The 27,512-nt window shown below is 34.6% G+C and overlaps 1 protein-coding gene across 2 annotated transcripts in view; it reads left to right on the forward strand.

The window, feature by feature from the left end:
• Positions 1-27,512, forward strand: part of LOC107452510 (uncharacterized) — a 136,251-nt gene that overhangs the window by 66,223 nt on the left and 42,516 nt on the right. For both annotated transcript variants that reach the window (XM_071187592.2, XM_071187593.2), the window contains 3 exons: positions 9,404-9,448; positions 9,538-9,678; positions 10,981-11,073. In XM_071187592.2, coding sequence (XP_071043693.2) covers positions 9,404-9,448; positions 9,538-9,678; positions 10,981-11,073 — 279 coding nt within the window. The remainder of the gene's footprint in view (positions 1-9,403; positions 9,449-9,537; positions 9,679-10,980; positions 11,074-27,512) is intronic.

Raw genomic sequence — 27,512 nt, forward strand, 5'->3', positions numbered from 1 at the left:
AAGTGCCACTGCCCGGTATACATTTGCCCGGTATACCCTGCACTGACGTTTTTTTGAGGTCAAGTGCCACTGCCCGGTTAATATACGGAATTCTTTTCTCGATCTCTCCCGTCCCCCCTCACGCTCCTCCAACATGTACAGAATTGCTGGAACAGCGACCGATAATTGTCAAGTGTACTGAGGTGCATACCTCTCTGCATCAAAAACATTCTTTAAATATAAAAACAAAAAAATCAATTCTGACTGTCTTCTCTGTTAAGCCTAATAATCAATTCTTTCTTTTTTGATGACCCTAGTTAAGTTATTTTTTTTGTTTCGGAAAATCCCTCCAAAATTTGGCTTCCAATGTTGGCGCTAAAATAAGGCGATATTTTGCTAAGCTAAAGCTCTCACAAGCAACGTTTTCCCGATATCGAGCTTATTTTCCCCTTTCTAAATTTTCTAAGTCCGTTTGTATTATGGAATCGTCCTGTCCCTAGTCGCTTCTCTAGAACAAGGAAGGCCTCAGCACGGATCAATTTAGTAGTCCGATGTGACGAAGTTAACTGCGCAGTAGATGAAAAATAAAAAAGATGTCATTATGTTCGGGGTACTGAGCTGCGCAATGGTTGAAAATACGAAATATGTCATTACGTTTGGACTACTAAAGGATATTTATGGTAACCCGTGCTGAGGCCTGCTCTTTTCTAGGAGGTGTTGGCTGGTAGCGCTGCGGAGATGCAAATACAAGCGTGCATACTCTTTGGTTGTTTTACATTAACTGACTCTTGGCTGAGAACAATGACGCCAAGAAGCCAACGGGCGTAGCAACATAGCTTATATTTTATTTTGATAGCTTTACTTCATTTCTAACTAACTAACTGTTTGTTCTTACCCAGAAAAATGTCGAAACAATCAAGACAGCACAAGTTCTTAGAAGAAATAATATTAATTATAAGAATAATTATAAGAATTAGAATTTTTATACATTCTTATAATTATAAGAATAATTATAAGAATTAGAATTTTTATACATTCTTATAATTATAAGAATAATTATAAGAATTACAGAAGTAATAATAATTAGAAGAAATATGTTTGCGGAAAATGTACAATGGAAACACCCTGTATATGTAAAAATGCGTTGAGCAATGAATTAAAAATTTTAATTCTTTGTGTTAGTAATACATAAAATTTGGCAATCTACAATTTTGTTTAATTATAAGAAAGTTTGTTTTAGTTTATTTCCTTCCTAACATCCATATTTCACACATTCAACCGCGAAACATTAAGTCCGGTCATTTGACCGTCTATGGTAGAAATAGGTATTAATTCGAATTCAACAATAATTACACAAATTGTAATGATTCAAATAATTTTATTTCATTGTGGTTCAGTGGTCAAATCTAAACTGAAACTTAAGAAGTGCAGAAAAAAATAATAAAAAAATTGTTTGCGCTCAGCGCCATCTGTTATTATAAATCCTCAACACTCCCCACTTGAACTCCTCCGAGTTCACTAAAATTTTAAACATAAAAATTAGACAAAAATAACCTAAACATATTAAAAAAAATAACATTTAAATGTAAATAAATTTGAAATGAGATGCAAATATTCACTTGAAAGAAAATAAAAAATAAAAACATAAACTATTAAAGTTTATCATTGTTCATTTCAGTCATCGAGTTCTAAAGGATAAATAAGTTGTACTGGGCGTTTATATTCGCGGTTGGATTTGCGAATAAGGCAAGATCTTATAAGTCCATCACGCCCTTGAAATACTTTTGTTATAATACCTATGTCCCATAATAGTTTTGATTTTGTGGTGCCCTCCATCAAAACCACATCTCCTACTTTCAAACATTTTGTTCGGTTAGGAGAAGTAAAGTTGTGTGCAGATCTCAAATTAAACAAATAGCGCTCCTTCCAGCGCTTCCATAAATTAGCCAATAATGTAGCTTGGTATTCTTTTCTTTTTATAAGAATCTTTTTGGTGGATTCTCTGTGGATGGTTTCTATGAAATGGGCTGGATACTCTGCCTTTTCTTTACCAGGGGTTAAAAATTTTGATGGGGTAAGAATTTCCGGTTCACCAATTTCGTTAGTGACGTAGGACAAGGGTCGAAGATTAACGATGGTTTCGATTTCAGTCAATATAGTGGTCATCTCTTCAAAATTTAAGAGAGCTTTTCGAAGTATTTTCTTTAGAGGCTCTTTGACACTTTTTACTAATCTTTCATAAAATCCTCCCCACCAAGGGGCAAGTTGGACGATGAATTTCCAGGATATTCTTTTAGCAGCAAGAAATTTTTGAATTCGGAATTTTCCAAAATATCAAATAACCTCTGAAGCACTTTATCAGTACATTTAAAAGTCTTGGCGTTGTCGGAGTAGATTGTATGACAACCACCTCTTCTAGAGAGAAATCTTCTGAATGCGAGCAGAAAATTTGAAGTAGACATGTCTGAGACTAATTCAAGATGTATTGCTCTTGTGACTGCGCATGTGAGCAAGGCTATATATGATTTCCTTATTCCATTTTCACCCTTGATGTAGATTGGTCCGGCAAAATCAAATCCGCAAACAGTAAAAGCAGGAGTTTCACTAATTCGATCTTTTGGAAGCTGTCCAGTCATTTGGGTAGAAGGCTTGGCTGTATATCTGCGACAAATCAAACATTTCGAGACAACCTTTTTTACTAATTGTCTTCCTTTAGGCACCCAAAATCTTCTCCGAATTTGTACTAGAGTGCTTTCTACTCCAGAATGAAATACATTTTCGTGTTCTCGCTTAACAAGCAACTCTATAAATTTAGACTGTCTTGGTATGATTATAGGCTTTTTCTCATCAAAAGAATAATCTCCTTCGTCCAATCTTCCTGTGATTCTCAGGATACCTTTTTCATCAAGATAAGGAGCTAAATTGAAAATAGTAGAAGAAGCTGGAATAGGCAAACTAGATTGGAGAGCTCGTATCTCACTTTCAAAGAATTTTGCTTGAGTAAGCTTTACTAGTATATCTTCAGAATTTCGGAGCTCTTCTGCAGTCAAAGTGTCCATATTCGGCTTAACTTTCTTTAAACAGTTCAAATATCGCACTACCCACGCTATGATTCTAACAACTTTTTCGAGGTTGCTAAAGTTAGTGATATTTATCAACTCAAGTTCTTCACCATCTACACATTTCGTAACGGTGATTTCATTTTTACGATACTCAATTTGTTCATCATTTTATTTGAAGAGTTTCAATTCTGGCCACATTTCGGTCGGAAGGGACAACCAAGGTGGCCCCTTCCACCAAATGTCGGAATTCTTCAATATACTCATGGAAGCACCTCTACTAATAAGATCGGCAGGATTGTCAATTCCGGAGCAGTGGAACCAGTCCTTAGGTTGAGTAATTTTTTGAATTTCTTCCAATCGGTTACGCACAAATTGTTTAAAACGAATGGCAGGAGTTTTTATCCAACAACACACAATAGAGGAATCGCACTAAAAGAAACTGTCACACGGAATTTTTATGGCTCTAGTAATAGTTCGAAATATTTTAGCAGAGAGGAGGGCACCTAGTAGCTCAAGTCGTGGTAATGTAATCATTTTGAGGGGAGCAATTCTACTTTTAGCTGAAACAAAACATGTAGAAATATGCCCATCACTAGTTTCTGATCTAATATATGCAACTGTACCATAATCCTTTAAGCTGGCGTCAGAGAAGATATGTAACTGTGAACTTATAATTTCTTTGTTACCTGCTTCGAAAAAATAATAAAGCGGTATTTTCAAATCATTAAGTTCACCGAATTGTTTACATATTTCGCGCCACTGATTTTCCATATCTAAGGGTGGCTCTTGATCCCACTCCAATCCGCTTTTCCAAATGCTTTGAACTAGAGATTTTAGAAGCATTGTAAAGGGTTCCAAAAATCCTACTGGATCAAAAATACGCCCAATGATTTTCAAAATAAATCGTTTTGTTATTTGCCCTGTGTCTATCAATTTTAACAGATATTTGGACTCAAAGTAAAATACATCTTTTTTAGGATCCCAACAAACTCCCAAAACTTTAAATGGAAAGCCTGATTGACCTAACGATTCCTTTTCATTCTGAACATCTATATCTGCATTCTTCCATAATTCACGTAATTTTTTATCATTTGTTTGAAACTTTCTCAATACCATCCCGAAATATTTCAACACAATCAGAACTTATTTGAAATGCTGTATCTGTACTGTCACTTCCCCCTATGACGTCGTCGACATATACCCTTTCATTTCGTAATTCATACGCAAGAGGCTTTGATTTTGCAAACTTTTTAATATGCTCTTTAATAGTAGCCGCTAAGAGAAAAGGGCTACAGTTGATACCGAATAGTACGCGGCAAAATCTATAAATTACTGTAGACGAATCATTATCGGGGTCATCTGACCAAAGAAATCTTGTGACATCTCGATCTTCTACATTAGTCCCTATTTGTAAGAAAGCTTGTTGAACGTCCCCTATAAAAGCAATCTTGTTTTCTCGAAACGCTAGCATAAGTTCATATATATCTGGGTATAAATTTGGCCCAATATACAAACAGTCGTTAAGAGACAATTCATTTTTATTATGCGCGGAACCGTCAAATACAATCCTTAATTTGCTAGTTAGTTTATCGTTTCTTATAACCGCCCTATGAGGTAAATAACATTGTTTATAATTTTGGGGATCAGTGTTTTTAACTTTCTCAATTATCCCTTCATTTTCGTAAGTTTTTATAACTTTTTTATATTCTTCAAACAAGGATTTATCATTTTTAAATCTCCTCTTTAATTTGTCAAACCTCTCTGAAGCCAGCTCAAAGTTATCATTTAACAAATGTTTTGTATTTGGTCTCCAGAGAAGTCGCACACTATACCTATTATTTTCAAAATGCAAATCAGAATTAAAACCTTTTAACAATTCACTTTTATTATCAACATTTTCTTCGTTCATAGTATTTATTCCTAATCCTTCAAGGTTCCAAAACAAAGAATAATCAACATCAGATATTATAGTATTGTTTACAATCCTACTTAATTGGCAATTATTCATGAATCTCCCTTGAACCACAAAGCCAAATAAACTATCGGTTGCAACGAGCCCTTTTCCCAGCCCTTTTTTTTTTTTAATTGATAAAAGTTTATTCATATGTCTACTAATAATTAAATCTTGCCTACCAAATCTTTCGGTTTGCAACTTAATAGAAGAATCATAATTACTTTCAGTTAATGAGAATCCAGAAATTGCACTCAAAGCAACTCCCCCTAAATACATCTTAAGATAATTAAATTTATCAATTTTTTTAAGACTCTCATTACTATGTATAGCTATGTTATTGCTATTACAGAAACTGTGCCACTCACAAGCATCACCAAAAAATTGTTTATCTCCAATTTAGGTAATTTAACGTTAGCAACGTGCGAGATATTTCCATAAGTTATATTTTCTTGTAAATTATTGTTACCACTATTAATCGTTACTTCCTGTCCTGTAGTCTGGCATTTTAGTAAATATCTTTCGATTTTGCCTTTATAAGCCACTACTCGATCTTGATACTCTTGACTTTGTATAATTTCACTCTCTAATTCATCGCTTTTATCAAAATAATTTTCAATTTTCAAATCAAGATCCTTTAAAGTTTCGCTTTTTTCATTTAACTGATTTAGACAATCATACAAAGTATCATCAGGAAGTATTTCTAATAACAGTTTGTCAATTTTATTTATTAGTTTTGTAATCAGCTGTCTGATTACAGCTCTTTTGGACTTTAATTTTTCAAAATCATCCATTATAAACAGCTCGCACGTTACTATAATAAATACAATACAATTAATGCAATAAAATATCAAAATAAATTACCGACTTAAGGGAGACCAAAACAAAACAAATGTTAACTTACATTTCATGCAGGTGGCCTATTTTTCGGCCGGTGTAGCACCATAATTCGAATTCAACAATAATTACACAAATTGTAATGATTCAAATAATTTTATTTCATTGTGGTTCAGTGGTTAAATCTAAACTGAAACTTAAGTGTAGAAAAAAATAATAAAAAAACTGTTTGCGCTCAGCGCCATCTGTTATTATAAATCCTCAACAGGTATATATTATGTATTGGTATATTTAGTGATATACTTAATCTGATTCCGCTGAGTCATAGCGATTTTTATGAAAAAGTTGCCAGTAGTAATGCCAAGTATATAATATGTACGCTTAACATTTCGGATTTAGCACCTAATATTTTAGATGTGCACCAACATCTTAACATTACTGGTGAGCCCCTTGTTATTTTCAATTCAAAAATAATAATCCGAAGAAAGAAAATTTTTTTGGTAGTAGGTAACTGATATTATGTTTATTGCTGTTGTTTCAATCGGTGTTATATATACTGATATAGGTACCACGATATCTACTATAGGCTATAAGTACGTAGTAAATTTGTTTTTTAGGGCCTTCGAATAGGATAAGTAGTGGAGAAGATTTTCGATTTGACAATCAGCAGTTAGCCTCGAACAATAACATTATGCCAAATGTGATTTTAATGTGATATCTAGAACCATATTTTGCTTAATCTAACTGCCTGAATCCACAGGGCAAATAATAATAAATACTGTAATTGTTTTAACTTAATTACAGTTTTCTGCATGATTTCATAACGATTTATTGATTTTTCACCCCTTGCGAAGAACGAGTATTCAGCTAGTAACAATAATAATATACTGAAAAAGTTGCAGTAGAAGCAACAAAAAAGTTTTTTTTTCAGTGCGACTTTGCTCAGAAAAAAAAATTAAATTCATTTGCAGGCAGTGTGTGTGAAACAAGTATCGCGAACTGGAAACTAAAAATTTTATATGTGATACCATTCAAGGGCTATTTTTTATATTATTGATACTTAAAAAGAATTTACATTCCTTCTTAATTTATGGAAGCTGCAGTTACAAATTTTATTTTTTCGACAGAGTAACTTCAAACTCCCCGCTCCTTAGCGTGAGAAACGAGTGATTTCCTAGGGTTGTTTTTTTCACATTTGTTGTCAAGTCACTTACCTGCCTCTTCCACCCGAAGGATATTCAAATAATGTCACTTACCTAGTTCTTCCACTGAGTATCTTCAAAATTAATCGATTTAGTAACATAAATGAATGTTATATTTAAATAAGACTAAAATAAAAACTTTCCTTCAGAAATCTCATTTGAAAAAAACAAATTCACTTACCTGGTTCTCCCACAAAGCTCTTCAAATACGAATATATAATGTATAGTTGTACTAAATAGATGCTTACCTTGATATCCATTCATATATTGTATGCAAATACGATACATTTGCATATAGGTACAATATATGCAGGTTCAATGTTCATATGTGCAGTGCTCAAAATAAAAGCGGACCACCCTGAATAACTTTTCTTCTTCACTTTCTAGGATTCAATCTTGAAGGTTCGAGAGCGTGACCTCAAATATGCTAATTAATTACTGCAAACGATAATTTACGTTAGGAAATTAGGCACGAAAACGTACTTTCTCTGAATAAACATGCCTTGTTTTTTTACTGCTTCGGATTTCTGAACCCCAAAATTTTGAGGGTAGCCGCAATCTGAGAAATATGGTCCCCATAGTTTAATCATCGCGAACTTTTTAAGCTAGTTTTTGCACACAGTTATAAAATCTGTTTCCCCAAAGATAATTCCATGGTAAAAATTTATTTTTTATTATTTTATTTAATTATGGTTGGAAAAATTTTAAATTGTAAGGTACGTAATTTTTTGTATCATTTTAAAAAATATAATTTTACATGGCAAAATACGAAATTAAAGCAAATCGGTCGAATAGTTCCTGAGAAATTTAATAGATTTTAAATATCTTACACTTTTGAGATTCAAAAGAAAAGCATTGCTTTATTTTTTTGCTATGAGTTAATATTTAGGGTAATTTTGTGCACTCAAAATGACATCACATTACAATAACGTCCGATTTCACCCAGACCACGAGGCAAGTGTCGATTGCATAAAAGGGTGGTGTACATTGACATTCCCCAGGGCAAGTACAGTGGCCGATGACAAAAACTAAACTCCCAACAGCTCCCCGAAGAAAAAACTAGAAGCATGTCAGATGAAACCTAAATATCGCAGCACAGAAAGTCGAACTCTAAAAGGACTTGATAATATTCACACATAAGTAATTCTTTAATACGACTCCTATTACAATAACTTTTCCATTATAATGATTAGAACATTAAGTCCCTAGTACTGTTCCATAGAGTCTATGTTAATTTTACATACAATTCCAATATAGTGAGAAAAATTTGGTTCCGATTTTATATTTCATTACCAAGAAAATCATCTAAAAAACAACTTAAAAACAAAAATACTTTCTCAGACAATGAGTCAACTCACAGGGAAAGTTTCAAAGAAATTATTTTAATCATATTTCTTTGATGTTGTGGTACATTAAACATGATATAGCTTGAAACGCGATATAAACTGAAAGTTTATATCGCGTTAAACTGAAAGTTTATATCGCGTGAGTAGTAAAAGTGTAAGAGTTTTGAAAGTAGTGTAAGTAGTTTTTGGACATAAAGCTGGTGAAATATATATTATTGATAATCAAGAGAAATATCGTTTTTTTTTAAATGATTCCCATATTCATTAGTTAGTGTTATGAATAATTATTTGCGATATTCTTCTGCACTCATAACATAGTGATGAAGTCGATTGAGTTCTTAAGTGATGAAGTCCTTAAATGAAGTCTATATACTCATAGACATAGAGGTCGCTATAGAGCGTCTTTACTTTTCTAAATATATTCTTCAATAACATTATATTTATTTATCTTTCAACTATTATATCTGTCAGCATAAAAAAAAAATAATGGAATCTTCTCCTTCTTCGTTAAGCACTTTGTGGGTCAAGGCGTTCATCAGAATCTTCTTCCATTCTGTTACCCTCGTAGCGAAGGCATTCCAGTTGGACAGTGTTTTAAATGTCCAGGCATGCCTCAAATTCAAGAACCAATCGGTTAGAAATTGAAGAAAGTTTAACTGGATAGATTAAAATGCGTCTAATGTGTCTAGCAAAATTCAATGACATTCAACAAGTAACTGAAGTGGTTTACGGTGGAGCACACGACATTCCAATATCCAAATCATCATTCATCCATTGACACATTTGGTTTGGAAGACCCAATCAGTAGCATCACTGCATTGATCAGTGAATCCTAGACACACACAATCCAGCCCACAATGAAAGTCGGTAACACCGATCGAGAGGTTTAGGGATTAAATAATACTAATTTTTTTTTAAACTGAATGAAATATTTAACATAAAAACCAATCTCGGTATAAAAATTGCTTAGAAGCAAATATTATGATTTTACAAATTTAGATTTATCATTTCTTTTTTACTTTTTAGAAAACTTTATTGGATGCTTTATATCGGTTGGATTTTTCTAACAAAGTAATGTTTATTATTTTTTTTACTTTTAAATCAGTACATACATTTGAAAAGTTTTAATTTAAATGCTTATAAATTGTACTCTTTTACAGCCACAAACTCAAAAAGCGTGTTATCTAAATAAAGAAGGTTATATTGAAATGCTACCTCATGGTCGAAAGAAGGCTACCTATTGGAACCCATGGAAAAAGAAATATATTAGATTAAAAAATGGCTTTCTTTTCTGTTATGATGTAAGAAAAACTCATTTATTTATCTAAATGTAGGCATAACTCAACAATGATTTTTAATTAATGTTTTGATAATTCAACTATTACTGTGAAACCTCAGAGAAAACTGACCTCTTAGAAAAAGGACATGCTATTGATTTTTTTAAAGGAATGAAAGAAAAAAACGTTATGTTACGGCGAATGACCGAAATTGGTGGTTGTTGACTTTCACCAGTGAATGTCGACAAACACCAAATACGTAGGTGAAAGATTTCATTACATTCTTGTACATTCGGACCCTCACCGGTGTATGTCAACAATCACATAGTCGCTTTGGTGAATGTCCGAAATATTTGTTATATCCAATTTTATATTAATTTATTCGTTGATATTATTATATTTATTTTATATATTTATATTTATTCTGTATTTTAATACTTACTGACGATAGATTAAAAGAAACATCAGTGTTTGGAGTATCGGGCAAATATATACCGGGCAATGGCACTTGACCTTAAAAAAACATCAGTGTAGGGTATACCGAGCCACTTAAGGTTAAGTGCCACTGCCCAGTATACATTTGCCCGGTATACCCTACACTGATGTTTTTTTAAGGTTAAGTGCCACTGCCCGGTATACTGGGCAAATGTATACCGGGCAAATGCAAATGTATGGCCCGATACTCCAAACACTGATGTTTCTTCTGATCTATCGTCAGTAAGTATTAAAATATCGAATAAATGTAATTATATCTACGAATAAATTCATATCAAATCGAATGTAATAAATATTTCGGACATTCACCAAAGCGACTATGTGATTGTTGACATTCACCGGTGAAAGTCAGAAATAAGGGTATTTAGCAAATATTTCGGACATACACCAAGCGACTACGTGAATGTTGACATTTTCGAGACTTCGGTCATTCACCGTAACATAGATACTTTTTTTTTAAATGTTCATGTTTGTTACTCATTATTTTACTTTTTGTTTTTATTTTCAATGTTAGAGAGACACTTGTTTTTTCTACACATATTTACTTTAAAAATATTAATTATAAAGAGCTTTGAATATTGTTATAAATTTTGCAGCCTTAGCTACACCCTACACCACAAAAGAGTCTAATTTTTTACAAACCTAAATCAGAAAAAACTGATGATATTTTTGGAAAAAAGAAGAAGTATGAAAAAAAATGTTGACACTTGCTCTCCTTTACACTACACATAGAACTAAACACTGCAATAATTAATTCAAACAGTTAAAAATCTTTACCAACATATTGTATTTTCATTTTTACTTTTACATTCCTTTCAATGTATTTTACAGAATATGCAGTCAGAGCAGCCATCACTAACAATTCAACTGATGGGAGGTCAAATAGAAATTTTAGATAACAAAATTATAGGTATTGATGATCAGGTTTGTAAACTATTTTATCTACTTTGCATTTTTTCGAAGTACTTTTTCGTTAGTTCTATCAAACATAGATTTAAAAATGTTCGAATATGACAAATTAAGGTTTAAGTAAGTTATAATTAACCTCAACATAAAGAAGTACTTTCTCCAAATAAACAAAACTTTTTTTACGGATTCTTGACCATCAAATTAGGGGAGTAGCCCGCAAATTGGAATACATTATTGCAGTAGTTTAATTAGGAAAGTAGCAATCAGAACTTTTTAAGAAAATTTAAAGCTTTTTGCTAAGAATTATAAAATTTCGGTAATTTAAAGATACTGCACAAAAAATAATTAAAAGCAACTATTTATTATATAATTTTCATTTAATTCGCGATCGCAACGCTCTAAACGCTATCTGGGGAGAACACCAGTTTCATGTTTTGACCCTTCCCTCTCCTCCTCTTCTTATTTGTATAGGATTGTATTATGATATTTCCCCTTTTCTTAATATTTTTCGTGTTTAATTGTCAAAAACATTTTTTTCCACGATGCTTTCTTTTAGAACTAGGTTCAATGTAGTTTTTAGTTCCATATACCTTGAAAGGTCTATTTGAAGACAGAAACTAACGTACATCTATGACTCTCTAATGGTGAAAACATGCGAAGTGTTGCCATAGAGTTCTGCTCGACGCCACCTATTTCAATCGCCAATAGCAATCAAAAAGTTTTGAAATGAATGTAAGGCATGCAAATCTTTATATCATTTTGAACTATATGTTTTAAGATGTCGCTTTAATTCGTCGTTAAATAATTCATCACGCATAATTCGATAAGGCTACAGTTCGTCGTGGGAGCAAGTTGTCACGGAAACAATTCGTCGTGGGTACAATTCACCACGGCAACAATTCGTCGTGAACACAATTCGTTGCAAGGACAATTCGTCGCAGAGACAACTTGTCGTGAGCACAATTTCTTGCGATTTCGATTAAATACATCTATTTACGAAGATAAAACTCTTGCATTGTCAATAAAAGCTAACTAAATATTTAATTTGTAGCAGTGAAAATAGTAGGAAAGCATTCAAGAGGGGAGGATTGTGTGATTAATTATTTAAAAGGGGGAGAAGGTGTATGAGCAATGTTTACGTAAGACACTAAATTAAAATTGATTGTTGGTTCTTAATATACAACATAATAATTTAGCGAAAAAGATATAGATTGGTTGTAATATGTTTTTTTAATTAGCAATTATCTTGGCTAAGCAAAATATCTGTATTAGTCTTAACGTATTGGTCGCTAGAAATTTATTATTTTACCCATCACCTTTGTTGTTGAAAGTATTCAAGATAGAGCAAATTTAATTTTTCAAGCTTTCTCTTAAACATATTTTTAGTAATTATTTTTTCCTTCGCTTAACTTCAGTTTTTGAAGTGGTATTTCTTTAATTCAAAAAGAGGACTCAAATTAATTTTTGACTTAAATTAAAAGGAGTAGCTACAAAAATGTGGCCTAAATAGTGTAACTGGGAAAGCACTCGAGCTTCATAGTGTTAATTTTACTTGAGGCATTATTTCCAATGCGCATTACTACACTAACTTGAATGAAACTAATCTTGAGACTATCTCACGAATAGTTTAGTAGGTATAAGAGTTTTATTTAGAAAAAATACACATTTGTACTTGTACATATTTACACTACTGACATTACTATCTAAACAAGTGAGGCGTAGTTCTTACGTATTTTTTCACGTTGAATCGAATTGAAAGAATACACACGTCAAAGGAACGAATAAAAGTTTTTATATATATATAAAAAGTACTTCTTTTGACATGTACATATGTATACTTTTTACATTGCAATGAAGGAGCTATCTGAGCATGTAATGTACATTTCTGATGTAATTTTCTATGCTGAATTGATTGAAATAAAGCAGAAATTGATTAGATAAATAGTTGAGAAGTTATAAGGGTTTTGTGTGCAGAAAGTACAATCTTGACTTGCATATACGCATCTCATCTATACAGACAAGTGAAGTATTGTTTCCTATGTATATTTTCTCACTCAATCGAATGAAAACAAACTCAAGTTCTCAAGTCAAAAGGACTAATATTTAAAAAGTTACAACTTCATTTGATGAAGAAATTTGTACACAATTTCAAAGCTATTTATTGAATTTTATCTCATTCAATTCAGCATGAAATGTTACATTGGAAAATGTAACTTACATGTTTAGATAGCCTCTATATAATAATGTAAAAAGTGTACTTAAACAATCAATAGAAATACTTTTTATTAATAAAGCTCTTTTAACTTTTGCACTATTCAGTTGATTCTGTTAGAGTTTCATTCGACTCAGCGTTAAAAACTACATAGGAAACAATGCCTCGCATGTTCAGATAGCAATGTTAAATGCGTAAATAGGTACAAATCGAAACTTGTACTTTTTGTCTATAAAACACATATAACTTCTAAATTATTAGTTCGATCATCTCGTAATTAGTTTCATTCAATTCTGCGTAAAAAATACATCGGGATGAATGCCTCACTTACCTGTTTGCAAGAAATTCAATTCTCTCCCTCAAACACCCCCATTTCCCTCAAAAAAGGGAGAAACGAACAAAGGAGAGTTGGGGATTTTTCGGGACATAATGAAGTTTTTTGCCAAAATAATACTTTTGATGTTAATTTTTCCGAAGAAACACCCTTTTTGTTGCTGTAATAATTACTGGAATACCATGTATTTCAAATTTTGCTTATGACGAATTAACGCTACCAAGAATTGTTGTTCTACGAGTTGGGCCCACGATGAATTGTGCTCGCAATGAAGTGAGTCCACGTTAAATTGTCTTTGCAACAAGTTGTACCTACGAAGAATTTTCGCCACAACGAATTGTGCATGAATTGTGCCCGTGACGAATTATCTTTGCGAGGAATTGTCGCTGCGACGGATTGTGCTCATGACGGATTGTCCAACGACAAATTGTGAGCGATGAATTAACGCAGCAGAACCAAATTTTAAAACACGAAATAGAAATTTATGGAATTCCCCCTCCCAAGAAAAATATACAAGTCATGCTATAAAATGAATGAGTTGGGGTAAAATGAAATGCTTAAATGATCTATCTCAAGTTTATCCCCAGTTTCAGCTGAAGGCCAACTTCATTATTTTTATCGTATATTTCCAGGACTCGAAAATATACGATTTCGAAATTTAGAGATGTTCGAGTAAGATGATGCAACATGGATGAGCACACGGATAAAAGAGGAATGCGTGAACTCCGTAAATTATTCTGTATTTAACGTTTATTTTAACAATTTTTAGCTGTTTAATCATTTGACTTATTTATAACTCGGATATTATAAATTGATTATAAAAGAAATAATGCTTTTATGTTCATTTAATGCTTTAATTTTACGTTTAACGAGATAATTTGTTTATATTTTATATGTTTTTTTTTTTTAAATTATTTTAAAGATTTTTTATTGTTTATCATTTGATAGGTTGAAATTTTAGAAATTCAAAATTAGTAAAGAAAGAAACAGGATGCGTTTGTGATTATTTTGTGAAGTACAATTTTGCGCAACACAAGATTAATTTTATTTAATTATTATTAATATTTTTTTTAATTATTGTACGTATTTTTATTCATTTGATTTTATAATATTTAGGTATTTCAAATCAAATTACGATAAAGCAACGCGATGCGATCGCGATTGTTCTATATTGTACAATTTCGCGTCTGTAAGATTCTTTTAATCAATTTATTGTATTTTGATCACTTATTTTAATTATATTTAGATTCTTAATCAGTTTGGTTACATAAAATTCGAGTATTTTTACGTAATGCGTTTGCGATTGAGTTGTATTTGAATTACGCACAATTGTATACGGTACATTTTGCATACATTTGAAAAGTTATGATGAAAATTATTGAAATACATAATTTTTGATTTTAAGTAAGATCGCATATATTTATATTGTATCATTGTATATTTAATAATTATTTTAATGATTTTTAAACGTTTAGTAAATTATTTTTGTGCATAACTTGTTAATTGAAACAGATGCGTTAACTCCACGATAGCTCATAAAATGTGCGGCGTATCCGATGAAAAATCCCCCCTTTTACGGGTGCGGCGTATGTATTAGATCGGTGTATCTCTACGAAATCACTGTACATATAAAAAGGAGGCTCCACTCCCCAACCCCCTTTGGTTGCCTCTCATTCGTCTTTAATATTTTTTCAAATACATAATTGTCATAATTTTATGTAAGAATGTTTTGATGTTATATTATTCATAACGAAATGAATGATTGCCTAAATTTTAAAAAAAATTACCAAAGGAATACAGATTATATGACTCAACATGAAATAAATTTGCATAATTTTAAATGTCAATAAGGCTTAAATCATTATAACAATTCAATTTGGAAATGGTTTTATTTCTCTTGAGTCTCTTATTATATTTATTATAATTTCATATCAGAACATTTTGTTAATATATTAATCGCAACGATATTAATGATTATACCTAAATTTAAAAAAATTACGAACAGAGCTTGAAAATAAAATTAACTTAAAGAATGCAGGTTGTGTGACTCAACAAGAAATAAATTAGAATAATTTACTTCCAAACGAGACTTATATCATTATAACAGTTCAAACTGGAAATGGGTTTCTCGCTTTTGAGTCGTATATTTTTAAAAATTTTGATATAGATATTAAGATTTATATCTGGCAACAGCTGATCCCTCATTCTATTTTTTTTTTTTAATTTTGCAAAAAAAAGAAAAAAAAACTTAAAAGTTGCAAAAACTTGATAACAAATTCTAATTTTTTTTATAAAAAAAAAACTCGATTTAAGTTTATAATTAAAAATAGTCCTTTCAGTAATGTGAATTTTAAACAATGTTGTTGCATTTCAGAAGGTTGTAGATCAGATTATCTCGTATGATTTATTTTACTACAAGTTTAACAGTTGATGATAATATTTCTATAGCAATTCTATAGCAGTCCTATTTTTTTTTGTATTCTGTCAAACTCCTTGTACAAATTTCTACACACCTTCATAAGTTCAAGTTTCTAAGTCTTTTAAATTTTTGCGCAACAAACCCAAATGTAACGTTAAGTAAAAAAGGGAGTAAAAATGTGCAAATACAAAGTGCTTCAAATTTAAATAACTTTCGAACAAATTAGAATTTTGAAGAAAAAAAACTTGAGTTTACTTCGTAAACAATAGTTGTTTTTTTTTTCTGTACGTCAAATTTCAACTCTGTAGTTGTGTATTTCTGGCCTGCATGATATTTTTACCACATATTCAACAGTTAATAGTTCTCGAATGAATTATCGAATATTAGTTTCTTTATTTCATCATACTCCTTGAAAATTTCCCTACACATTTGCGTAATTTCATGTGCCTAATTGCAATTTAAATTTTATAAATGTAACATAAAGTTGAACATCTAAAACAATGTCTCTACTATTTTAATGCAGAGAGCTAATCACTTCGATAATATATATATATATATATATATATATATATATATATATATATATATATATATATATATATTATCGATACACAATATATATATATCAGGTTGAGTAAAAAGTTTTCCGCCAAAGAAAAACAATCCTGTAAAATGATAAATAGATAGAAAATCAGCAAAGTTAATGAGGATAGTAAACTCCAATCAAATCAACAATAGTCTGCCAACGTTTTGGCAACTTTTCAATCCCTTCTGCGAAGAACTGGGAGGTGCGCGAGTCCAGAAAGCGATCAACCTCATTTATGACCTCGTCATTTGAACGGAAGATTGTGCCATCAAGATGCAGCTGCAAATGTGAAAACAGATAGTAATCTGAAGGTGCCGTGTCTGGACTGTATGGTGGATGTTGCATCAAGTCCCACTCCAGTGTGTAGAGGATCCAGCCGGTCATTGCACTGACATGTGGCCGGGCGTTATCTTGATGAAAGAGAATCACCTTCCTTCTGAACTCTTTTTTTCGTTTTTCGCGAATGGCATCGCTAACTTTGATTAGCATAATGCTGTATATTGTACTGTTGATAGCCTGCTCGCTTTTCAGGTACTCTTTGTGGATAATTCCACGACAATCCCACCAGATACAGAGAAGGACCTTCTTGTTAGTTAGCGTTCGTCTTGCAACCGAACCTGCTGATTCCCCGGGTGCTGACCACCCTCCTTTACGGCTAGTATTGTTGTAGTATACCCATTTTTCATCACAGGTCACAATTCTGTCCAGAATGTTCTCTTTCCTTTGATCTCTGATCAGAACCAAACAGGCCGCTTTTCTTTTGCTCATGTCTTCAGCAGTCAATTCGTGAGGCACCCAGCGGTTAAACTTAAATGTTAAATTTATGCGTTTGAGGGCATTTACTATTGTTTTTTAGCAAACGTCAAGCTCTAACGCAATGGTTCGTGTTGAAACATTTCTGTCTTGATCAATAATTTGCTTTAATTGGTCACAATCAATCTCAATAGGGCTGCCAGAACGTGGTTCATCTTCAATGTTGAAATTTCCACTAAACTTTCGAAACCAAACTTTTACTGTATCACAAGAAACAGTATTGAAACCTAAACTTTCACACATTTTCTTGTGGCATTCAGTTACACTGAGCTTATTTCGGAACTCATAGTACATAATCGTTCTGATATGCTTACGTGATAGCTCCATTTCAAACACTTTTCTGGTGCACAAGATGATAAAGTTTTGACATTACACAGTTGTGTAGTTCCAACTTTCAGCTTTAAAATGCAAAAGCCCATTTCAGAAAAGGTTAACTACCACGGGAATGGCTGCTGCTGGCACGGAGGTATCTCCCCTTGGCGGAAAACTTTTTACTCAACCCGATATATATATATATATATATATATATATATATATATATATATATATATATATATATATATATATATATATATATATATATATATATATATATATATATATATATATATATATATATATATATATATATATATATATATATATATAGTGAAACCTCCGTTAAGCGGACATTCATGGGATCAAAAAATTTGTCCGTTTATGAGAGTTGTCCGTTTACGGGAAGGGTACCCTAATAGCGAAATTCAACACCGTAAATTATTTTTAGAATATTCTCAAAGATGTATAAATAATTAAATAATATCTACAAGGATACTGTAGATATCTACAAGAATATTTATTTAAATAATAAGAAAGATAAAAAAGAATATATAAGGAAGTTTGATAGAAATACATAATTCTGGATGTAGCTACAGATAAATAAATATAATTTTCCTATTAGCATAGATACTCAAGTTAGACACATGATACCAAATAGGAGCGTACTGTCCTCAGTCCGTTTCAATTATTAGGTTCACATCACCTTACACCTACTTATCATTTGATAGGGAACATGGTTTATACCTTCTTGGAAAATAAACCTCCCATGATTCACAGAAAAAAAAGTAATGCATACCTGTAAGTCATGAGGACCTATGGAGGTGATTATTCACAATTGATCAGTTATCAAGTGTCTGAATAAATGTTTCATTTATATAAACACCTCAAAGATTATACTTCTGTTCTCTTTTTTTTACCCCAGTTATGTTAAATACAGTCTTCAAATTGATAAGAAAATTAAAGAAATTTTCAATGGGGAAGAAGCATTGAGAGAAGTCATTTCAACTTGAGAGTTCTTATAACCTGTGTGGTCCAGATGAAAAGATCAAAAGATGCCGATGTCAGAATTATTTCAGGAGTGCAGTACCATTTTCTCTCCTTTCTTTACAAAGATAAGGCAAAGTGACAGGAGAAAGATTGATTTTTCGGTGGTGAAATAGCTTAACAATATTTTTAGTTATAGATAAGGCAAAAAAAATTCTTTACATGCTTTAAAAATGGTGAAAAGTTGCATTTTTCTTAGCTTGCAATTTATTTAGAAAAAGTAGTGTCCGGTTTGTAGAGATAAAAAGTAACGTTTCAGGACGAAAATGATTGTCCGCGTCCGGTTACGGGAGTGCCCGCTTTGCGGAGAATGTACGTAATGGTTTATTCATAGAAGATTCCCGGGGATATATATATATATATATATATATATATATATATATATATATATATATATATATATATATATATATATATATATATATATATATATATATATATATATATATATATATATATATATATATATATATATATATATATATATATAAAGAGTGCGAAGTCCCATATCCGGAATTGGAAAATAATAATACGAGACGCAAAGAAAAATACGCGATTTTTTTCGCGCTTTAGTGAATTGCCGAATTTCGTTTCCGTGATATCCAATTTTTTTCATATTGTATTGGAAATCGCATTTAAAATCAATCTAATCGGAAATCCAAGCAAACGATTTCTCATATCATCTTCATAATCTTGTTTTAAGAAATGCTTACTGCATATTCGTTCATATTTAATATTAACTGGGTCATTTAGTTTGCAATGTTGAAGCCATTCTTTACATAGTTGTTCATTTACTTTAGGGAACACGGGGAAAATTATATTTTTTCCTTTTGTGTTTCTACCAGAATTTTTGTAAGTTGCAATCGCACAAGCTGGCATTTCATGAATAATTTTAAATTTTTGTAATTCACTTCACAAAACTGAGAAAAATCACTATAGGAAACAAAGAATGTCTTGGAATATGTCACAAAAGGGAATGATCCAATATTAGTTAAAGCTAGTTAGACCGAACGATTCGTTCTTAAAGTAAAAGCTGAAGCTTTGCGTCACCGTGACGTCGCAGGCGAAAATCGGAGGTTTGGTGCGGCAAGAGTTTCTTTAAAGGAGTGAACTAGCCCTTCTATTCTCTTTAGCCCTGGTATAATGCTACCATACCAATAAAGAAAGTTTAGGTTGATGTGCTTGCATATTTAAGGAGACTACAAAGATTTTTATATTTTTACTTAAATCTGAAATTTTAAAATTTAATTCAGAATTACTTTAACCACCACTGCACGTACACATTGCAACTCTTGTTTTCTGGATTTAAGAACATAGTGTGGTCTTTTTTAAGTAGAAAAAAATTATTTGATTCTGCCAAAGTCTTTGAAAGTCATTTTAAAAAAAAGTATTGTAAATATCTTCCTGCTACTTCAATACATTCTCAATCTGCTTTTTGCAAATTAACCAAAATGTCAATAAACAAGGTCTTTTACTCAGCTCTTGAATTGCAACTCGCTACAATTATTTTCCATAAATGATACCCCCATGTAGAGGCTGTTGGTTGCGCCAGCTCAGATAGCATGAAAAGCCGAGGTAGAAGGATCGAGGATTGGATCGAAGACCGAAGGTAGGAGGACGAACCGAAATAGTTCCTGCGCGAATGAATACCGGCGGAGGAGCATCAACCGGCGGCCAAGGCAGGGAGTGAAAAGGCCGATGTCCAGTATTTAAGCAGATGACAGTTTGCCTTCGAAAGAGGTTGTTGTGCAGCGTCCGAGACTTCGTCCCGATATCCCGTTTCTACCCGGTGACGCCCACCTGCAGTATGAGATATTTACAATCAAAAGTTTAAGTTTTTAATTGTTCTTTTAATAACAACTTTTAATGTTTTTAAAGAATAACTTGTTAATTGGAGTTTGTGAAGTTTCGTAGATGGTTTGTTATCTTTTACTATTAAAGAGGATGTTTCATTGATATTGTTTCATTTGAAATTCTTACATTCCCATCACCGAAGCATATACGATTGGTGACCTGTAAACGAATACGTATATTTCTGTTTCTGCAAACTGCTTTTGAGAATTTCTACTAGTTGATGGATTACGGAGAAATGCTGGTACGTTTCAAGTTTTAAAGTTTTTGGGCAAGCCGTGAGTACAAATTACTTCTATTCTTGGACTCATACATTTCGGACTAATGCAAAAAATGCCCGAATCTACGGAAACTGCTGATCAACAAATTGCTCGTGTCACTGTAAAGCCACCACCTTTTTGGAGAGCTAATCCAGAATTGTGGTTCAGACAAATTGAAAGTCAGTTCACTCTTGCTGGAGTAACTACAGAATCAACGAAATTTCAAAACGTAGTTTCTGCTCTACAACCGGAGGAACTGGCGATTATCAGCGACATTGTTATCAGTCCACCTGTGGATGAGCCTTTCACCGCACTTAAAAAAAGATTGTGCGCTCAATATGCTGAATCTGAAGCTCAACACTTAAGGGATTTGATTTCGGGGATGCAGCTTGGTGACCGTCGTCCTTCAAGACTGCTTCTGGAAATGCGGAATAAAGCCGGAGCGAGAATCAACGATGAACTTCTTAAATCTTTATTTTTGCAGAGATTGCCTACTAATGTTCAACAGATTTTATCGATTACCAACGATAGCCTGGACAAGCTGGCGGAGATGGCGGATGGTATCATGGATACAACAACTAACGCACAGTCAGTCAGCGTAGTTGCTGGTTCGACGGATCGGACGGATTTACGGTCTTTATTGACAGAGATCACAGCTCGCCTCGCACGGTTGGAAGCCCGTACAAGTGACCGGTCGAGAAGTACTAGTCAGAAACGCTCTACAAGCCGAAGCCGACAGTCTGCAAATTCACAGTATTGCTGGTATCATAAAATATTCAAACAACGAGCGACAAAATGCCGACGTCCATGCTCGTTCCTGCCGGAAAACTGCTGAGGCCGTCATCCAGTCAAAAGGGTGACGGCGAAGCGATGATTCAGCGACTTTATCTGACGGACAAGTCTACATCCTCACGTTATCTCATCGATACGGGAGCTGACGTCTCTGTGATACCTCGTGCTGCCTATGCATCCAGTGACCATTCTTCACAGATGAAGTTGTTCGCCGCAATCGGTACGACCATTCCAACGTTTGGTCAACGCCTGTTGAAATTAGACCTCGGACTCAGAAGAGAGTTCAGCTGGCCTTTTATCATCGCTGCCGTGCCTCATCCAATTATCGGAGCTGACTTCTTACTTAATTTTGATTTATTAGTAGACGTCAAAAATGCTGCAGTAATTGATCCTTTAACCAAGTTGCAAACAAGAGGTACCCGGTATGCTGGGAATGCTTCAACGGTAAAGGTAATTTTAGAGAACTCTAAATTCCACAATTTGTTCTCAGAATTTCCTGCTCTGATTAGGTCAGGTGTCACACCAAGAAAAGTTAAGCATGGAGTAGAGCATTGGATACAGACGAAAGGACCTCCTGTTTTTTCGAAACCTCGACGTTTATCGCCTTATAAGTTGAAAACTGCAAAACAAGAGTTTGAATTTCTGGTAGCATCAGGGGTTTGTCAGCCTTCCAAAAGCTGTTGGGCAAGTCCGTTACACATGGTGTTAAAGAAGAATGGCGACTGGCGACCATGTGGTGATTTTCGTCGTCTTAATGGTGTGACCGTGCCAGATAGGTACCCTGTTCCCCACATGCAAGACTGTTTTCAGGTTTTGGAAGGTAAAAGGATATTTTCTACCTTGGACCTGGAAAAAGCATATTATCAGATTCCGGTGCGCAGCGAAGACGTGCCAAAGACTGCGGTAACAACCCCGTTTGGATTGTTCGAGTTTTTGTATATGCCGTTTAGATTATCAAATGCTGCCGCAACTTTCCAACGCTTCATTCATCAAGTCTTAGGTGAGTTTGAATTTTGTGTACCTTATTTTGATGACGTATTAGTAGCTTCGAAGAACGAAGAAGAACATTTAATGCATTTAAAAAGAGTTTTTCAACGTTTTGCTCAATATCGTGTAACACTCAACGTAAGCAAATGTGTCTTGGGACAGGTTTCAGTAGAATTCCTAGGGCATTGTGTAACGCAAAAGGGTATTACTCCGCTTCCTGATAAAGTTTCTGCAATTGCTGATTTTCCTCAACCAGTTACAATTAGAGAGCTGCGTCGATTTCTTGCAGTCTTGAATTTTTATAGAAGATTCATACCGAGAGCTGCCCACACTCAAGCAATTTTAAACGAATATTTAAAAGGTGTTAAGAAAAATGATAAAAGCATGATCAAGTGGTCGGAAGAAGCAGTTGCTGCGTTTGAGAAGAGCAAGAAAGACTTGACGAATTCAACCAAGCTGTACCATCCTGTCATGAATGCACAGTTGGCGATGGTGGTAGACGCTTCAGATACTGCGATGGGGGCTGCTTTGCATCAGCGGATCGAGAAAGAGTGGCAACCACTTGGTTTTTATTCAAAGAAGCTTGCACCATCTCAAAAAAAGTATAGTGCTTACGACAGAGAGCTCTTGGCTGCGTACATGGCAGTCAAATACTTTCGTCATATGGTAGAGGGTCGGCCGTTCACTATCTACACTGACCACAAGCCGCTTATATATGCCTTTAAACAAAAGGAAGATAAGTGTTCGCCAAGACAATCGCGTCATTTGGATTTTATCGGCCAATTCACTACGGATGTTCAGCACGTAAAGGAAATAGATAACGTGGTGGCAGATGCGCTGTCCAGAGTAAACATTGCTACCATAGAAACACCTTCCCACGTCAATTTTCAAGAAATGGCTAACAACCAAAAAGGCGACCAGGAACTAGCCGAAATTTTGGCTCAAACCGGTAACTCATCTTTGGTTCTTCAACCATTCGTAATAGGTGATCCTGGTGTGGAGCTGTTTTGTGATGTATCTACCAAACGGATTCGACCATTCGTACAGAAAGTGGACAGAAAAAAAGTTTTTTCCAAACTGCATTCTATTTCACATCCAGGTATTAAAGCTACTATAAGGTTGGTGGAAGAGCGATATGTATGGCCTGGTATAAAGAAAGATGTTAGAACATGGGCTCAGCAATGCTTAGCTTGCCAACGTTCTAAGGTAACACGTCACACGCAGAGCAAGCTTGGTACATTTGTTCCACCAAATTCCAGGTTCGAGCACGTGCACATCGACATCGTAGGTCCCTTGCCACCATCAGAAGGTTTTCGCTACTGTCTAACTTGTGTCGACCGTTTTTCCAAGTGGCCAGAGGCTTACCCGCTCGTTTATATAACAGCCAAATCGGTTGCTGAGACTTTCTATGCTGGATGGATTTCTAGATTTGGAATACCTCTACGAATCACAACAGACCAGGGAACACAGTTTGAAGCCTCACTGTTTGATGCCCTGACTAAGTTCCTGGGTTCGGCCCGTCATCGAACAAGCCCTTATCATCCCGCAGGAAATGGTCAAGTGGAAAGATTTCATAGACAGATGAAGGGAGCGATTAGAGCCTACAGTACAAGTCAGTGGACCAGAGTTTTACCTACCATTCTTTTAGGTTTTAGAGCTGCATGGAAGGAGGACTCGCAAGCAACGACAGCGGAAATGGTTTATGGAACTCCGATACGACTGCCTGGAGAATTTTTATGTCCGTCTACTGGTACAGCGGATCCCGCAAACTTTGTTGGAAAGCTAAAAGAGACCATGCAGGAGTTGCTGCCAGTAAAGTCCAGACACCAGGGTCATAGAGCAGTTTTTGTAAGTAAAGACCTTTCGTCGTGCAGTCATGTTTTCCTGAGGACCGAAATCCAGAAAAAAGGCCTGCAGCCACCATACGAGGGTCCATTTCATGTGCTGAGTCGAGGGGAGAAGGTTTTTAGGATTCTAATTCATGGCCGAGAGAGTACGGTAAACGTGGATCGTCTAAAACCTGCATATGTATCCCGAGATGAACAGGACATATTTCCTAAAAGCGAATCAACAGCTATGAGCGAATCTACAGAGGAATCTACTATCCCAGAGCCTAGTGACATGCCAAAAGAGGTTAAGACACGACCAGGCCGTCGAGTTAAGTTTCAGGGAAAGTATCAGCAATGAGCTGGAAAAGTCTCGCTAGCGCTGGTAGGGGGCTACTGTAGAGGCTGTTGGTTGCGCCAGCTCAGATAGCATGAAAAGCCGAGGTAGAAGGATCGAGGATTGGATCGAAGACCGAAGATAGGAGGACGAACCGAAATAGTTCCTGCGCGGATGAATACCGGCGGAGGAGCATCAACCGGCGGCCAAGGCAGGGAGTGAAAAGGCCGATGTCCAGTATTTAAACAGATGACAGTTTGCCTTCGAAAGAGCATACTGTAGACTCCAAAAGGGATTAGACTGGCGCGCGGATCCTATATATCACTACCTCATAAGAGGAGCAGAAGGTTTTCTCTACGCCATGGAAAAGAAGCGGAAGGAAGAGAAAGATCGACAGATTGAAACTCCAAGTGCCAACCCAGTGCCCAACGATCAAGAGCCTGAAGAAGAGCACACTATCCAAGACTCAGTGCCTACTCCAACGACTGAAATGGACACTACGGAAATTCCAGACCCCACTGTGAAAAGAAACAAGAAGAAGAGAAAAAAGGCGAAAACGAGTGTCAACCAGGCGACGCTCCCTGACATTACTTCCGATAGCGAGCCCACTCAAGTCCCAGCTCCCGATATCCCAGATGCTACTACACCGACGGAGAGTATGGAAACTGCCGATTCGGTGGGCCCCAGCTCTACCCCCAGCCCAACTCATGACATAGCTCCAAACCCAAAACTGAAAATCATCATCAGAGGACTACTAGCAGACACAGATATTTCAACCCTTGAAAAATATCTCATCGAATCTGAAATTCATCCAGAAAAGATCATTCAGCTTAGTAAAAGAAGTGGGCAGGAGCTTAGGCCCCTCCCACTCTTCCTCGTCATACTGAAGGACACGCCCACCGGCAGAAAAATCTACAACATCAGCTCCATTATGGAGAGAGACGTCATAGTAGAAAGATTCAGAGGAGGACGATTCCAGACACAATGCTTCAGGTGTCAGAAATATGGCCACACACAGCGCAACTGCCAAGCCATCGAACCAGCCTGCATGAAATGCGCAGAAGCTCATCTTACGTACCTTTGTACGAAACCCAGATCTACTCCCGCCAAATGCATTAACTGTGATGGTGAGCACCCGGCCTGTTTTTCGGGCTGCGGTGCAAGACCCAGGAAACCCGCACATAGAAGAAGAGCCCAACCCAGGACTACCAAAGATGCTGCCAGCAGATTCCTGCTCATCTTCAAAGAGATGAAAGAGCTTCTACAAAACGAAGAGCTTGTTAAGCTGCTCCGTTCCCTACTTCCAGAGCCGCAGAAATGATTGTGTTCTACATCCTCCCAGGACTCCACCCCCAGGACTTACAGTGATTCACTGTAAATTTTTTCAACACATATATTTCATTTTGAAATTTATGCCCATTCAATTTAGGACTCTACAGTTTAGACGAATCAGTTAGCGGCGCTTCGCGCCGAATACTGAGATTTTCTGCATTTCCAACGTTCCTTCGAAAGAGGTTGTTGTGCAGCGTCCGAGACTTCGTCCCGATATCCCGTTTCTACCCGGTGACGCCCACCTGCAGTATGAGATATTTACAATCAAAAGTTTAAGTTTTTAATTGTTCTTTTAATAACAACTTTTAATGTTTTTAAAGAATAACTTGTTAATTGGAGTTTGTGAAGTTTCGTAGATGGTTTGTTATCTTTTACTATTAAAGAGGATGTTTCATTGCCATATTGTTTCATTTGAAAGTCTTACATTCCCATCACCGAAGCATATACACCCCATTCCCACCATTTTTAATTTTTTTTTTACTTTATTTAATTCTAGTTTCTCTCCATTTTAAATTGACCATATTCTATCAGATACAGTGGATTAGAGAGGGGGGAGCAAGGCGGGGGGCATCATGCCCCGGGTGCTACTCACAAAGGGGCGCCAAATGGCCGGGAAAACAAAAAATTGCTGGATAATTTTTATTATAATTGATTTCTAGAAAATATATTTTAAATTTTGTGCCAATGTAATGTAATAAATGTTAATTCGTAAATAAAAAGGAAAAAAAGGAACAGTAATAGTCTAAATCGAACTGTAATAATATATTCATAATACAAATGGCACGTCTTTTCTACTGGTAGGGCTAACTCGACCTGTGTCTGTCAGCACTTCCTTATGGCATCTACGCTGTGTGGTTACATAAATTATCTCCTTTCTTGATTTGTCTGATAAAATAATATGTTATAATAAATATTTGCAGTGTACAAAGTACTAACATTCTTTCTTTCGGAACACTATTTTTATTTCTATAAACGCTATGTAGCTTACGCTTGTTATTTTAAAACGATAACAATAACACTCTGATGTACTTATACAGTCACGGAAAAAAGCATCCGGAAAATAACAACTAAAGGATCGTTTATTTTTTAATATAGATACTTCTCAGGTACACAACAAATATAGTGTTTTGTCGTTTTTAGGAAATGACACAAACACCGCATTTGTTGTGTACCTGAGAATTATCTGTATTGAAAAATAAATGATTCTTTATTTGTTACTTTCCGGATACTTTTTTCCGTGACTGTACATATCCGTGACACTTGGCAGCTTTCTTTTCAACTACTTAAGGTATTTATAGTTTAGTAATTATTAGTAAACTTTATAAATTTCCATTGCTAAGTTA

This window comes from Parasteatoda tepidariorum, chromosome 11, assembly GCF_982258835.1.
Source record: "Parasteatoda tepidariorum strain Cologne lab strain chromosome 11, Ptep-v5.0, whole genome shotgun sequence".
NCBI lineage: Eukaryota > Metazoa > Arthropoda > Arachnida > Araneae > Theridiidae > Parasteatoda > Parasteatoda tepidariorum.